This window comes from Macaca thibetana, chromosome 19 (assembly GCF_024542745.1).
Source record: "Macaca thibetana thibetana isolate TM-01 chromosome 19, ASM2454274v1, whole genome shotgun sequence".
NCBI lineage: Eukaryota > Metazoa > Chordata > Mammalia > Primates > Cercopithecidae > Macaca > Macaca thibetana.
The window spans coordinates 31739560-31756465 of NC_065596.1; the positions used below are offsets into that span (position 1 = coordinate 31739560).

The window sequence follows — 16906 nt, forward strand, 5'->3', positions numbered from 1 at the left end:
CACAACTACCCTGGCACTGCCCCCGGCTGCGGATTGGCTCAAGCCCTCAAGATCCAACTGGGCACAAAGGTTGGAGGCGGGAGTTGCAGTTGCAGTTCCTGATTGCCTCTGGCAGCTGTGCATCAGCTCCCAGAGGCACAAGCCTGTGGAGGCAATGCTTCTTCTGCCTCATTGATTGGCTGTAAAATAAGCTCATGCAGCCTCTGATTGGCTGTAAAGTGAGCCCATGCAGCCACTGATTGGCTGCGGGGTGGATGCACTCACCTAAGGATGTGAGCTAGCAAGTCCTGTGGCTGCTATGCAGCGTCTCAGGCCGCTCTCTCTGTGCAGCCGACTATCACGCCCCTCAAGCCGCTATCTCTGAGGATCCCTAGTCGCACAAGGCCGTCCCTGGCCGTTGTTGGGTTCTGGCGGTTGTTGGGTCCCTGGCAGTTGTTGGCGGTTGTTGGGTTCCTTCATTGAACCTGCACTAACTGGGCTTCCAGTCAGCATCAGTCAGCGGATCCTTGGGCCGTGGGGCAGCCACAGGTCGGTTAGGCCACCAGGGCGGCTCTCGTGCCAGTGAGGCCCCTGAGAGCCCTTTGAACAGACAGAGGCCAAATCTGGATCAGTCAGGCGGTGAGATTAAGCATAGTCAGGGAGCTCGCCAGGAGCCAGTGACCGCGTTCCTCAGCCTCCACCACGTCAGTCACCTGGTCAGCCCGAGGGCAGCTGGGGCGCCATCCGTCTACCAAGAAGGTAAGCAAACGGCCTGTGGGTTCACAATCAGGTCAGTGCCCTTATGAGTCGATGGTTAGTCCCTTTGAAAATCAGTTCATGAGAAAATCCACTCCCTTCAGAGCCTGCCCTGTTCATTGTTTAATTAGATTCCTGTTAAGTCCGTCTCTTGGTAAGTTACACCCCTGCAAGGCACCCAGTCATTAATCACACAGTTATCCCGTGTGTGTCTATCGGTTTCGTTGGTAATCATCCTGGTTTCCCTAGAAAATCGTTTCCCTCACCATAAATAGGTCAGTCATTAGTAAGTCAGCCCTTCCCTTAGAAAGCTGAACACCTTTGCATCACTCACACCCTGCTAAGGAAATACACAGACGGAAGTGTGCTGAGAACAGAGAATATCCTGGAGCCCTTTGGAACAAGAGACAGAAGGAAAATTGAGAGACGCGATGGTCAAAGAAAATAGGCTGGGCGCAGTGGCTCTCATCTGTAATCCTAGCACTATGGGAGGCTGAGGCCGGGGGATCACTTGAGGTCAGGAGTTGGAGATCAGCCTGGCCAACATGGTGAAACCCCGTTTCTTCTAAAAATACAAAAATTAGACGGGTGTGGTGGCCCATGCCTGTAGTCCCAGCTACTCGGGAGGTTGAAGCAAGAGAATCACTTGAACCCCGGAGGCAGAGGTTGCAGTGAGCCAAGATCATGCCACTGCACTCCAGCCTGGGCAACACAGCGAGACTCTGTCTCAAAAAAAAAAAAAAAAAGAAACGAAAGGAAAATATAATGGGTACATGAGGAGTCATCACATGTATGCCCTAAAGCCGATGGAGAGAAGAAAGAAGAAATCAGAATTTTGTAGTTAAATGGATCATTACATCTCCAGCAGTAAAACCCACTCATGTTACACATGAGGAAATAAGAGGAGGGTAAAATACTTGACCACAGTTATTCAGTGCTTTACTGGCAAATCCTGGGCCAGGACCTAGGCAAGGCTCATTCCGACCATCTAACATGGGCTTTTAAATGGGAGAAAGGAGAAGGAAAAAAAAATTGACAATGCAGAAAGAAAGTGGATATGTGGCGTGAAGGAGAGAGGCATTTAACGACCTGGAAACCTGGGCAACATCTTTTTTATGTGAGAAGGAAAAAGGGCAGTCAGTCTGGAAGCTAAGGGTTGGGAGCACAGACCACTCAGAGAGGTCCTGTAAAACATGTAGAAATATGGAATAGGAAAGGAGAGGGCTGGTTCCAGAACTCTGGGAAGGGATTAGGGGTGGTCAAGAGTGGTCCCAGGCTGAGTGTGTTGGCTCATGGCTGTACTCCCAGCACTTTGGGAGGCTGAGGTGAGAAGATTGCTTGAGTCCAGGAGTTTGTAAGACCAGCCTAGGTAACATAGTGAGACTCTGTCTCTACAAAAAAAAATTTTAATTAGCTGAACATGGTGGTTTGTGCCTATAGTCCCAGCTACTCTGGAGGCTGAAGTGGGAGGATCACTTGAGCCTGGAAAGTTGAGGCTGCAGGGAGCCGTGTTAGTGCCACTGCACTCCAGACCCTGTATTTAAAAAAAATGAAAAAGTGGTTCCAAGTCAAATGCTGATAGGAGCCAAGCAGGGAACCTAATACATAGTAAATAACATATTTTGAGTGCTTACCAAATGTGAGGTTCTGTTCTACTGACTCATTTAATCTTAACAACAACTCTAACATGAGTGATATTATTATCCATGTTTTTAAAATGAGCAAATAGGCCTAGAGAGAGGTAAAGCCACTTGCACACTATAAAACAGCTAACCTTCGTATCTAGGCAATTTGACTTGAATTTAAAAGAAGAGAGAGAGAGAAGCCGGTTGTTTGAATTTTTTGTGAAGTGCCCTGCTTATTAAATGTTATCTCATTTTAAAAGTTAATTTTAAAAAGTAAACATTTGTGGGCCAAACAAAACTCATTTATGAGTGTTTTTAGTCTCTGAAGCAGGCTGACAGTGAGGGAAGTGACTTACCCAGAATCACCCAGAAAGTGGCGACAAAGATTAGGTCTTCTGACTTTTGGTCCACTTCCAGGAAAAATCTGAGTATACTGTGTGTCACATCAGGGCTAGCTGATTTATTCTTATATTTTATTCATGAGGAAATGGACTTGGAGAGGAGAATGAACTTCACCATGCTTATACAGCAGTTTTTAAGGCAAAATAGAATCACGAAAAAGACACCACATTGGTAGTCAAAGGTTGAGTCTGAAATCTATCAGCCTAATGGCTGCATATCTTGGGGGCAGTCATAGTGCTTTTGTGGAGCTCTGCCTTCCTTTTTGACGTGTCGATAATGAGATGTACCTCACAGCGTTCTTGAGACTAATATAAAAGTTAGATAAAATTTCTATGTCTCTCTAGAGTTGTAAATGGTAACCATAGTTTCTCATTAGATGTTAACCAAAAAAGTAGTTAGTAGTCATAGCATGATTCAGTCAAATCAGAATTGATTCACAGCAGGGCATAGTGGCTCATGCCTGTAATCCTAGCACTTTGGGAGGCTAACGTGGGAGAATTGCTTGAGCCCAGGAGTTCAGAACCAGCCTGGGCAATATAGCAAGACTCGACTCTCTCTCTACAGAAAATAATTTTTTAAATTAACTGGGTCTATTGGTGAGCCCTTAAAGTCCCAGCTACTCAAGAGACTGATGTAGGAGGACTACTTGAACCCAGGAGTTCGAGGCTGTAGGGAGCTGTGATTGTACCACTGCACACCAGCCAGGGTGCCAGGGTGACAGGGTTGAGACTCCATCTCTTTAAAAAAAAAAAAGGATTGATTCACAGTAGCCAAATAGTAGAAACAACCCAAATGCCATCAACTGATGAATGGATAAACAAAATGTGGTATATCCATACAATGGAATATTATTCAATGATAAAAACGAAAAGATAATTTTGCTGGAATAGGCAAATTAAGTTACGCTGTCCATGACGCCACAGGGAGAGGACAACTAGAAGCTTTGTGTGGGGGACTTCAGGACTCTGCCCTGTGTGTCTTCCCTTGGCTGATTTTAATCTCTTTCCTTTAGTTGTAGTAAACAGTAATCATAAGTGTAACAACTTTCAGTGAATTCTGTGAGTACTTCTAGTAAATTACCAAACCTAAGGATAGTCTTGGGGCTCCAAAAACCTGCAAATGATTTGAGAAATGAGGGTAATCAGGGATCCTTGATATCTTCAGTTGGTGTCAGAAATGAGGGGATCTTGTGGACCATTCCCTAACTTTTCAGTTGTATCAGAAATGGGATTCACCAGAACAGCCCTGACTCACTGAAACATATGGTTTGAGAAGAGGAAGGATGTGAAGTCAAGATGATGAGCCTTTGATTCCTGGACTGTCCTGCAGTTACCGTGCATAGAGAAATGCAGCTGTTCTGCAAACAGTTACAGGAGTTAAAAGTTACCACTGCTTTTTCAATACAATGCATCCAACCCCTAAGAAACTGACCCACTGGATGCATAAGGAAACAAACCAAATAGACAATCCCTTGGCTATTTTTATCTGTAATGGTTAAAATGAAAGTGGCTGAGGCGGATCCTGATGCTGGCCCAATTGAGCTACAGCTGCTAGCCTCGGGGCTACTGCTAACGGGCAAAGTTAGGCTGAAATGACAGATGGCAAAGAAAATGAGAGTGATTCACCAGAGAGTGAGAAAAGATGAACATTTCCAAGAGGGTGGAAATCTTGAAACAGTTATTAAGAAATGAGATGAGTTAAGCAGACATTGAGGGAGTTAAAACAAAGGTCTCAATGGAGCACTCTTAGAAAATAGGTGGAGCAGTGAGAACCCAGACTGGCCCTCCAGTGTCGAAGGGCCCCCATCAAGTCTGCTATATTTACCCTAGTTTGGAGGAATTTTAAAAGCCAGAAGGCAAACATGACAATGAGAAATCTGACCTCAGATCTCCTGAGGGGATGAACATGTGATCTAATCAAGATAAATGACAAAAGGGCCTGGGTTGCTTGGCCTGACCCCTAACTGAGGACCCAAAGTCATAGGCACATTAGCGGTAAAATAGTCAGGGGGTGGATAAGAGATATTTCTGGGACTCATGTGGGAGCCTTATACACTGTGATTCCAAAAAGGTTGGTGAAATTCTAATAGCATCTATGGTTAGATTGCGAAGACATAGGATTGCACAAGTGGACGAGATTCAGGTGAAACTTTGGATGAAAATTGGAATGTTTGGACAGACTGTGTGAATGTATTATGTGAATGTATTTATCTAAATGTATTATGAGAAAGGATATTGTGTCCAACTAGGGAAGAGCTCCCCTACATACTATTATAAAACAGAAGGCATGTAAATCTTCCCTTCAACCAATATTGATTGAATATGCCAAATAGGAACCAATAAGATTGCCTAAGCCCACACTAATTGTTCATTTGAAACACTATGGGGTATCTGGTGGACAAAACATGTTAGAAGCTTAATGTTTGGTTTATTTAGGCAGACTGGAGCTAAGGCCAGTGAGCACCACCCAGTGGTGAATGCTGGGATTTGGGGCCAGAAAATTTCCGTTTGACAGACAACTAGCCTACTGGGCTTTGAGTCTGCCCTGTCATGGAAGGACATAATAATCCTGACACCTGAAATACTCATGATGTGTTTGTAATGTTGGAAAAACACTGTGATAAGAAAGGCCATGCCCAAAAGAGTCTCATAATAAAATGGAAATTGTTGATACAGGAACATGCTACCAGAGAAATGCAAGGAGGTGCTCGTTATGTTTATGAACAGGTGGCCTCTTTTTCCCTACTGAAGAGCTGCTAGATCCTATTATTACTTGGATGATGTCTATTAATAGGTCTCCACTGACCAACTAAGAGCTGTTTGATTTATGGATGGCAATTCCAAAGTGAATTAACAGCATCCTGTTTGGAAGACTGACACTCGTATTGAGGAAGGTAAAAACAAGTCACTTCAGTGGGCTGAATTGCCTCTATGTTTGGGTTTTTACCAATTCATGGGCAGTGGCCAATGGCCTGGCCATATGGTCAGGCAGATGGGCAATGGAAAACTGTACTATTAAAAGGACGCCTATATAGGGTACAGCCTTATGGAATTCACTATAGCCAGTATCTCAAAAGACCTGTTCACACCCCTTACAAATAATAAAGTAAAAAGAGAAACAGACCTCCTTCCTCCCGCAAAGGCAATTAATATCCTACCTTTTATGCTGGACATTTCTTGGCAACTTTTAAAGGATTTTTACTACTTGTGCCTGTGTTCTCAAACACTTGATTTTGCCCAGTTTTTTTCAAATTTTAAAGAAATGCTGCCATACATTATTACTCATTTGTGTCTGGCTTTGTTAATTCAATATTTTATTTGTAAGAATGGGCCATGTTGTTGCATCTAGCATTAGCTCATAGGTTTTTGATGCTGTGTAGTATCTCATTTTTTAAAATTCTGTGTTTACTGGCATTTGGATTGTTTATCGTTTTAGCTATTTTTAAATAATACCACTGTAAACATTTTTGCATGATTTTTTGGCATACATATGCACAAACATTTCTATAAACTATATATCTGGGAGTGGAATTTGGGGGTCATAGAGTATGTGTATCTTCTACTGTGATAACTTTGTTGCCCTGATTTATATTTCCATCAATAGTGTGTGAAAGTTGAGTACCACATTCTCACCAAGACTTGATATACTGTCAGTCTTTTAAAATATCCAGCTAGATATGTACTGGTATCTCATGGTTTTAACAGACATTTTGCTGGTTATTAATGAGATTTTAAATATTTTCTTTTTTTTTTTTTTTTTTTTTTTTTTTTGACGCGGAGTCTTGCTCTGTGCCCCAGGCTGGAGTGCAGTGGCGCGATCTCGGCTCACTGCAAGCTCCGCTCCCCCGGGTTCACGCCATTCTCCCGCCTCAGCCTCCCGAGTAGCTGGGACTACAGGCGCCCGCCACCTCGCCCGGCTAATTTTCTTGTATTTTTAGTAGAGACGGGGTTTCACCGTGTTAGCCAGGATGGTCTCGATCTCCTGACCTCATGATCCGCCCGTCTCGGCCTCCCAAAGTGCTGGGATTACAGGCTTGAGCCACCGCGCCCGGCCGAGATTTTAAATATTTTCATGGAAATTTTGTTAAGGTTTGTCTTATGATCCAGCTATGGTCAATTTCTGTAAATGTTCTCTGTGTGCTTACAAAGAAATTGTATTCTGCAGTTATTGAATGCAGTATTCTCTATATATTTTGGGTCAAATTTGCTGATGAAGTTGTTGAAATCCTTATATATTCCAATAGTCTGTTTGTTCTATCAGTTTCTGAGAGAAAAGTGATTAAAATGCCACACTAGTATTGTGGATATCTGTTTCTCTTTTTATTTTTGTAGATTTTTTTTGCTTTATATATTTTTGGACTATGTTAGTAGGCAAACACAAATGTTAAATATATACTTTATTCCTGTTAATGTCCTCTTATCATTAGGAGATATGCCATTCTATCTTTGGTAATGCCTCTTGCTTAAAGTCTGCTTTGTGGGATGTTAATGTAGGTATGTCTACATTACCTGGTTTTCTGGTTGGTATTTGCTTGGTATATGTTTTCATTCTTTGGTTTTTAACTGTCCTTTACATTTATGCTTTGGTTGTGTCTTTTGTAAACAGCATAGAGTTTGGCTTTGGTTCTTTTTTCCAATATGGTGATCTTAGATTCATAACTGGATAATTTTAAGCCATTTATATTTAGTTAAATCATTGATGTACTGGAATTTAAATCTAACATCTAGGTACATGATCTCTACTTGTCCCAACTGTTCTATATTCCCTTTTGTATCCTTTCTGTTTGTTTCTCTGTCTTTATTTTCAAACAAGCTTTTAAATCAAAGTACAATTTATACAGAGAAGTATTACTACAGATAGTAAGCATACAATCAGATTATCACAAAGGGAGCAGGCCAGTGTAACCATCATTGAGGTCAAGAAATAGAACATTAACAACACCCCAAACACTCCACTCATGTACTACACCATTCATTACCCTCTTTATCCTTGCTATATTCTGGATGCAAGCATGTTGTATGTGTTGCAAGTGTCTTCTCCAGCCCTGTAACTTGCATTTGTCCTCTCTTAATGGTGTCTTTTGATGCAGAAATTAATTCTGATATAGTCTATTTTATCCATATTTCCTCATAGCTAGTGCTTTGTGGCCCTTTTAAAGAAATCTTTGCTTACCTAAAACTTACCAAGATACTCTCCTATGTTGTATTCAAGAATTCCGCTGACCAATACGGTAGCTACTAACTACATATGGCTATTGAGCCCTTATATTGTGGCTAGTCTGAATTGAAGTGTGCTGTAAGTGTAAAATATATACAAGGCTTTGAAGAGTGTGTAAAGAATGTACCAAATCTTTCAATTGTGTGTTGATTGCATGTTGAAATATTGGGTTAGGTGCAATATGAATAACCTAGTGAATAACCTAGGTTTCTTTCAGTAGGTTAAATGAAACATCTTAAAATTATTTTTAACCATTTCTTCTTTTTTAATGTGGCTACTAGAAAATTTAAAATTATACATGTAGTCCACATTTATAGTTCACATTATATTTCTTCGTACAGCACAGTTCTAGAACAGTGTCCCAATGTCCCTAGAAGTTATTTTTATGTATGACATGAGGTAGAGGTCTTATTTCCTTTCAATGTATGGCCATCCAGTTATTCTGACACAATTTATTCAAAAGAGAGTCCTTCAACAACTTCTGTGCAGTGCCGTATTTATCCTAAACCAAGTGATCATGTATGTATAGGTATTTTTCTCAACCATATAGCTTGTCCCACTGATATTTTTATTTATCCTCGTGTCAATACAATACTCTCTGAATTACTATGTATGTATGTATTTTATTTACTTACTTACTTATTTTGAGATAGAGTCTTACTCTGTTGCCCAAGCTACAGTGCAGTGGCGTGATCACGGCTGACTGCAGCCTTGACCTCCCCACCTCAGGTGATCCTCCCACCTTAACCTCTCAAGTAGCTTGGACTACAGGTGCATACCACCACACCCAGATAATTTTTGTATTTTTTGTAGAAACGAGGTTTTACCATGTTGCCCCGGCTGGAATTACTATGGCTTTTTAAGTCATGATATCCAGTAGGAATTGGAATTGGCCATTGTTTTTTGAGACAGGGTCCCGTGCTGTCTCTTTTTTTAATAGAAATTTACTGAGAACAAATTTATTAAATAAATATCTACATGGGATATAAACAGGAACATTGTGCCAAAAATGTCAACACTTTTCTATCTTAAGTGATCACACCACTGCACTCCAGACTGGGTGACAGAGAGACAGAAAGGCCCTGTCTCAAAAACAAAAACAAGCCGGGCATGGTGGCTTATGCCTGTAATCTCCGCACTTTGGGAGGCCAAGGTGGGTCAGGTGTTTGAGACCAGCCTGGCCAACACGGAGAAATCTCATCTCTACTAAAAATACAGAAATTAACTGGCCATGGTGGTGAATACCTGCAATTCCAGCTACTCGGGAGGCTAAGGCAGAAGAGTCGCTTGAACATGGGAGACGGAGGTTGCAGTGAGCCGAGATCGAGCCAATGCACTCCAGCCTGGGCGACAGAGTAAGATTCTGTCTCAAAAAACAAAAATAAAACAAAGAATAGACTGGGCGCGGTGGCTCATGCCTGTAATCCCAGCACTTTGGGAGGCCAAGGCGGGTGGATCACGAGATCAGGAGATCGAGACCATCCTGGGTAACAGGGTGAAACCCCATCTCTACTAAAAATACAAAAAACTAGCCGGGCGAGGTGGCGGGCGCCTGTAGTCCCAGCTACTCGGGAGGCTGAGGCAGGAGAATGGCGTGAACCCGGGAGGCGGAGCTTGCAGTGAGCTGAGATCACACCACTGCACTCCAGCCTGGGCGACACAGTGAGACTCTGTCAAATAAAAAAATACATAAATAAATAAATAAATAAGTAAATATAAATAAAAGTAAACGCATAAATGAATAAATAAAGAATTAAGGAGACATGACACTGAGGCTTCACAGACTATCTTAGTTGCCTCACTGTCCCTACATGCTCATGAGCATCTCATCCCATATAATTCCTGCTTCTCCAGGTGAACAGGCCTTCATATTGACCAGAGACAGAAGCCCCTGACTTGGCTAAAGATACTTTCTGCTCTCCCTATCCCCACATCCTCTTTCAGTTACCCATCACCTCTCTCCTTCTGAACCATATGGTTCTGATGTCAGAGGCAGCGTAGTAAAGAACTTCTGCTATTCCTGAGAACTGTTGCTGCTGCAAGTGATGCTTCCACTGCTACAGCTGGGTAAGTAAGGTGAGAAGCAGCACTGGAGGGGTGTTTGGAAGCCAAGACTCTAGGGCCTGGGTGTTGGCGGGGGCAGAGGATGGACTATGGAGGCACAGAGAAAGAGAACATAACGGGCATAAGTACCAAATAATCAATGTGAATTAGACATCTTCTGTGTGTCAGATTTTGACAGGACTGGGGTGTCTGAAGCAAATAGCAAATTGGGCAAGGGAGAGGGATTGAGGGTACGGGTGCTATGAAGGCATGAGAGCACTAAGAGCTGTTTCAGACATTACTGGAAGCCCTGAAGTTAAGTTTTTCAGCGTTTCCATGGGCACACTTTGCCAGATGGAAAAGACAATTCAGAGGACAGCCATAGAGGGAGCCGTGCATGAGAGTCCCCCACAAATTCCTCAACAGCACCCCGCAAGTGACTCATGTGAAGAGACCAAGATCAGGAGCTACTGGTTAGGGGAAAATTACCCCTTTCTTCCAGTAACCTCAAAAAACTTCAAAGAAAAAGTGTGTGTCAACGCTGAAGACAGATTCCTCATTATTGGAGACCTTGATGGATGTGACCGTTCCTTCCTAATCCATGATATTCATCAAATGGCCACCATGTCCTACCTATTCTAAGTAAAGCGAGGCAGTTTCCAACATTCTTACACAGAAGATACCATAGTACTCTTGGCTTCCAGTGAATATTCCACCAAAGGCCACTTGGGACCGGGAAGAAGGAAATTGAGAAAGGTGTTCTATTTATTGAATGGGTAACACTTCACTACGCACCGAGCTGGGTGCACTACAAATCTTGGGGTATTCATTCTTATAACAATGATAATATGAGATAGGTTCAGCAAATATCCCAATTTTTCAGGCTAGGAAACAGCAATGATAAGAGTGACTTGCCCAGCAGCATCCAGACGGTAAGTGATGGAGGGAGAACTGATCATAGACCCTAAGAGGAACATTGCGGGTGGGAAGAAGAGAAGCAGAGTAGGAGCTCTGGCTTGGACATCTAGCCTTGTGGGGTAGGTGAGGGATCACAATGTAGAGCCTCAGAAAATGTACTGGCCACCCCTCAAGAAGGTCTAGCGATCAGGTTCAGGCCAGATGAGGGGAGAAGATAGAGGGGAACTAGTCTGTGAGGCCTGAATCCTGTGGGCTTCCAGAAAGTCCTTCGGAAACTCCTTGTGAATAGCAAATAAAGAGAAGGCTGCATCCTGGAGAAACTGGAAGAGGGAAGTCAGGATGCCTTGCTGACTCCTGACCCTTCCTCCCCACAGTACCTGCTAAGCTGCTCAACTCTTCTTGCTCCTTGGAGAAGACACTGCAGTGCAGCTGTTCCTTCCATGGGATTCCCACACCCTCTGTGCAGTGGTGGATGGGAGGAGTCCCCGTGGGTGTGGATGGCATGGACGGCAGCCTCCAAGTGACCTCCACCGTGCTTGGCCCCTGGGCTAACAGCACCATCAGCCTAACCGAAGAGCCAGAAATGGGCATGAGACTTCTCTGTGAGGGGAAGAACCAAAACAGAACCCACGCTTTGAGCATCCTACTGATGTCAAGTGAGGGTGGAGGGGGCTGGGTGACTGGGTGAGGACAATAAGTGGGATGGGGACAGTTACTGGGGCTAGAGAATGGAGCAGAGTTTTGGCTCCAATGCCAAACTTCTCACATGCTTTCTGCTTCCAGGAAAGAGTTCTTTGGCTTCCCAGGCCTTCGTGAAAGGGCTGATCCAGGGTGCTATCTATGCGGGAGTTGTAATTGCGCTGCTCTTCCTCTGCCTCCTCCCTCTCATGTGAGTACTAGGGTTAAAATTCACCCGCAAGCCTACCACCTGGCAGGTCCTGGCTGCAGCCCTGGCACAGAGAGGGCAAAGACAGGACCCCTCCCCTCAAGGAGCTTAGGGTCTAAAGAGGGAAAGAGGGACCAAACATGGTCACCACAATCCAGGACCATGAGGACTCCACAGAGCCGTAAAACTGTATCATAAAACAGACACTTTCAACACATTTTATAAAGGAGAAAGCCAAGAAAGGGCTTGGCAGCCCTGGAGAAGGCAGCAGCGAGTCCCCGGGGTGCTGGCTGTGGCGGGCCTGCAGAGCTAAGTACTCATTAGCTTGGTGGAAAGTATTAATAGTACAGGTTGAATATCTAATCCAAAAATCCAAAATCCGAAATGCTCCAAAATCCAAAAGTTCTCGAGGCACCAACATAATGCCGCAAGTAGAAAATTCCACCCCTGACCTCATGTGATAGTTCAGTGTACACAAACTTTATTTCATGCACAAAATAATTTTAAGTATTATATAAAATTACCTTCAGGCCATGTGTATAAGGTGTATATGAAACATAACTGACTTTTGTTTTTATACTTGGCTCCTATCCCCAAGATATGTCATTATGTATAAACAAATATTCCAAAATCTAAAAAAAAAAAAAATTGAAATCTGAAACATTTCTGGTCCCAAGCATTTCAGATAAGGGATACCTAACCTTTGTATGCAGATGCCCGGAGGCATGTTTGAGGCATTTCCAGTGTCTTTGTGTAATGTCAGGTGCATTGAGAGTGCCAGTAATGGCTAAAAATGAGGTTGAAAGACGTCCTTGGTGTTGGTTTACAGGGTGTTAAAACTTAGCTGCATGTATTAGCTAGAAGCATAGAGTGGGAAGGGCTGAGTTGCAGGAAGTCAGGTCAGAGAGTCAGGCAGGGGAGCCTGTCCAGACAGCTTGGACTGAATCCTCAGTTGGGAGCACTGTTAGGAAGAGTGCTAAGCTGTGAAGGAAAGCTTGAGCTTGGGGTGGGACACAGATTAGAGAGAGTGAGAGACAGAAGGTCAAAGGCCAGGCAGGAAGCTGGTACAGCAGACTAAGCAGGAAATAGAAGGCCTGACCTGGGGCACGTGATGAGGGGCAGCCAGAGAGGTGGGACTTGGGCATGGCTGGCTATGGGGAGACAAAGATGAGGAGTGAGGTGGCAGGGCAAACTGAGGAGCTATTTTCAAAGTATAATCAACTGGACTTGAAGACCAGTAACAATCTCTCTGCCAGTTGCAAGGCTCTTTCATAGCTGACCTCATCTGAGCCCCACAGCCTAATAAGCAGGGTATCCCCATTATTCAGGGTGTGAAACTAATTCCCAGAGAGGATGTGTGGCTTGCCCTAGGTCATACAGCAAGCTGGTACTGTTGTTGAGGCTTTAAATCAGAAGTTCTGGTCAAGGTAGAGCCCGTGTCGGGATTCAGGGAGATGGAGAGCCAGAACCAATCCAAAGCTTATTTCCTTAGAGTAAAACATATCAGAAAGAAGCAGGCGAAGAAAGCTGCAGCAATCAGAGCAAAAAACAGCTCGAAAGTCAGAGCAAGCCAAGAACTCGCGATGTCTCTGAAGCCTGAGGAACCAGGAAAACCCATAGTCACCACATTTTCTGAGAGCCACATATTGGTATGTACCTATTGTGTCTGGAATCTGGTCTATCGGAATACTGATAATAAGACCCATAGGGAAGGGAGCACACAGTGTTTTGAAGGTGTTACCATCTTCAGTCTTGCAGGATACGTACCACTAGAGTGTGCTTTCAGGTCATTTCATAAATAGGAAGCTAAGGCCCAGAGAGGAGAAGGATGAAAGTTAAGAGAAACAATTTAAAGAACAATTAAAATCAATTTACACACACACACACCAGCACACTGAATCCCCACTGAAAAGGCAGTTGTGGAAAATCCTAATAGCAGTTGTAGCATCAAGAGTGGAAACCAAAGGATTTGGTCTCTGAGTGTATGGCTGGCAGCAGTCAGCTTGGTGTAGATGCCACAGGCCAAGTCAGCCTGAAGTGGTTAGAGATTAGGCCAAGCCCAGGTTACTCCTTCATTCACCCTGTACCCCACATCCTCAGCAGGGCTTGGAAGATACAGTGTCTGAAGTTGCTGGGCCTCACTGTTATTTACCGTTTATGATTCTCCAGAATCAGAATTGCCCTGCTGCCCTCCTGACACCCTGCATGAATAGTTAGTGTCCTTTAGTGGATAAACCATCTGTTAATTCCACCAGTATTTCCTGCAATATCCCCCAATCTTTGTGCTGGGCAATACTGGGGTCTCAGAAATGGGCCAAACCTAGGCCTTGTCCTCCAAGAGCAGCTAGACTGGTGGAGAAGGCACCTTCACAGTAGGGGATGCTGAGCCAGGGAGTTGCGGTGGTGCAGAAGAGGGAGGGACCAAACCTACCTGAGGAAGTCAGGCAAGATTCCCTGAAGAGTCTGAGGAACAGTCAGTGTTATTGGCACTGAGGATGTGCAGAGAGGGGCCAGAGGGAGAAGACCGAGTTGCAGGCTCGAACCATGGGGTTGTGAGGAAGGGCTAAGCCAGTGCTCACTCCATGTTGCTTTAATTCTGTGCACAAAGAGGTGTCATTTTAAGATTTGGATACCTCAACTCTAGACCTGTTCCAACATTCTTCTTTCTTTGTGCTATTTTGCACCTCGCTTTCAGGAAAAGCAAGATAAACGAGCCAGCTAAGCCTGTGGAACGTGCATCATACCTGGAGTCACCATTATCCCTGGAATTAGAAAAGTCTGCAAAATTTATAGAGCCCACAGAAACCCTGGAGGCTGTAATAAACCTGGAGCCCCCGGACTCTCCTGAGCTCACAAAACCCTCTCAGTTCCCACACATCCCTTACACTCATTCTCCATTGAATAGGGGTTTACTCTCAGACCTAGTCTTAGAGCCTCTGAAGACAAACTTTGCAATTGGTTGTTTGACTAAACCAGAAGAAATCTGTGCCACCCTGGGAAGGTGTCAAAAGAAGGAAAGATATATGTGACAATGTGAATCAAGTCCATCAGCAAGTTGCTTTTGAGCGCCTACTGTGTGCCAGTACCTGAGATACACCTACAAGAGCACCAGGCTTTCAAGCCTTCATATCTGGATGGAATCCCAACTTCAGTGCTTGGTAGCTGTGTATCTTTGGACAAAATCTTTCATTCCCCAACCTTTAAACATCACATGACCCATACCTGGGTGGAGAGCGGGTGAAAAGTACTGTTCAGAGATGCAGATGAGAAAAAACATGACAATGGGCCCTGAAGGCCAAGATTCATTGGAGCTTTATCTTGTAGGACCTTATCCTGACTCCCTTAGAATGTAAGTTCCAAGAGAACAGGGACTTTTTCTGCCTTGTTTTCTACTTTTATCACCAGCACCCAGAATGATGCCTAAAATACAATAAGATCTCAAGAATGTTTGTCAAATGATTTAATTAATTATAAGCTGTTGTAAGGTTCGTAGCAAGCAAGTAGAGTGACCAGATATATACAAAAACATCATTCCCCTACCCTGACCCCATATATGATATATTTAGAACGGGTAAGGCTGGAGGTAAAGATGCTAGTTAGGAGGTTACTGCAATAGTTCTTGGCCAGAATGAAAGGCAGGCATGCAAGGAATGAGAAAGGGATTCTGGCATTAGGATGAACCACAGCTGTGTATTGTTCCTCTCAGAATGGATGATAACCTCCCTTCTAGTAGATTTTTTTTTTCTTTTTTTGAGACAGAGTTTCGCTCTTGTTTCCCAAGCTGGAGTGCAATGGTGCAATCTCGGCTCACTGCAACCTCCACCTCCAGGGTTCAAGTGATTCTCCTGCCTCAGCCTCCCGAGTAGCTGGGATTACAGGCATGCACCACCATGCCCAGCTAATTTTTTATAGTTTTAGTAGAGACGGGGTTTCACCATGTAGGCCAGGCTGGTCTTGAACTCCTGACCTCAGGTGATCCACCCACCCCGGCTGCCCAAAGTGCTAGGATTACAGGTGTGAGCCACCGTGCCTGGCCAGATGCTAGTAGTGTTCAGTGGGTCGAAAGAGGGTCATCTCTTCCCTGGGGCAATATTTGTGAGTAAATACAGTGACCCTGTAGCACCAACTAGATGGTCATCTTATACTCAGGGTGGACATTTCTGTTAGCCCCCACGTGTATAAGCACCTCTCACAGACAGTTCACATTTCACAGAAATATCAGATGTGCCAGATAATGAGGGGAAGAAGTAAGACACTGACCCTGCCTCCATGGAGTCATGGTCTACACAGATAGACAATGAAGAAAAGCAGACAAGTGTATAGTTTAAAATGTTGATAAGTGCTAGAAAGAAAAAAGGATAGAATACTATGAGAAAGCACAGGAAAGGAAGCTAGGTTGGATTACAGAGTCAGAGAAGGCCTCTCAGAGAAAGTGACACTTGTCTTGAGACCTGTAGGATTCTCAGGAGCTGGCTAGACAGAGGGAGCAGTAGAGCCTAGGCCCTGACATGAGAGCAGTTTGGTGAGTTCAGGAGCCCAGAGCAGGCTGCTGTGACTGGAATTGACTGAGGGATGAGCTCCTGAAGGGCCAGAACTTTCAGGGCTTCAAGGGCTCTAGTAAGAAGTCTAGGTTTTGTCCTCACTTGTGGAGGGTTATTTCCTCTTATGCTTTGTAATTCTGGAAAGTGCAGATTGTATGAGAATCACATTCAGTGGAGGTGTATGAGAATCCTGTGCAGCAGAGGTTTTGAGTTGAGGATAGAAGCCTCTATATAACAGGTTTGGTGTTTGCTTCTACTAAAGATACATCCTCTCCTTGGGAGGGAGAGGCAGATAAGGCTGGGGAGAGGGAGAGTGCCAGTGCTGGGAAAGAAGAGAATAAAATGTAGAAGAGGAATGGGAGAGAGGATGGGGATCGGGTTGGAGATAGGTCAGAGATGGGTTTGGGAATGGGAATAGAGAGGCTACGCTTCATCGTGTGTCTTGTTTTCTTGGTGATAGTGGCCTCGGGTGCAGGACAGGAAACAAGGAGTACACAGGGTGACTTCTGACCAGCCCCGGGGGTCCAGCACTGGGCATT

At 44.2% G+C, this 16906-nt stretch overlaps 1 protein-coding gene across 5 annotated transcripts; it reads left to right on the forward strand.

The window, feature by feature from the left end:
- Positions 1-166: 166 nt before the first annotated feature.
- SIGLECL1 (SIGLEC family like 1) lies at positions 167-14844 on the forward strand. 5 transcript variants are annotated; one of them, XM_050771644.1, is made up of 7 exons: positions 167-738; positions 5489-5655; positions 9924-10046; positions 11315-11596; positions 11724-11829; positions 13319-13475; positions 14522-14844. In XM_050771644.1, the coding sequence occupies exons 3-7, from the start codon at positions 10025-10027 to the stop codon at positions 14546-14548; spliced, it is 594 nt and encodes a 197-aa protein (XP_050627601.1). In that variant the 5' UTR covers positions 167-738; positions 5489-5655; positions 9924-10024; the 3' UTR covers positions 14549-14844. The 5 variants fall into 5 exon arrangements, with proteins under 5 accessions (XP_050627601.1, XP_050627600.1, XP_050627599.1 ...); XM_050771643.1 differs by lacking the exon at positions 5489-5655 and having other exon boundaries at positions 9834-10046; XM_050771642.1 differs by lacking the exon at positions 5489-5655.
- Positions 14845-16906: the final 2062 nt, after the last annotated feature.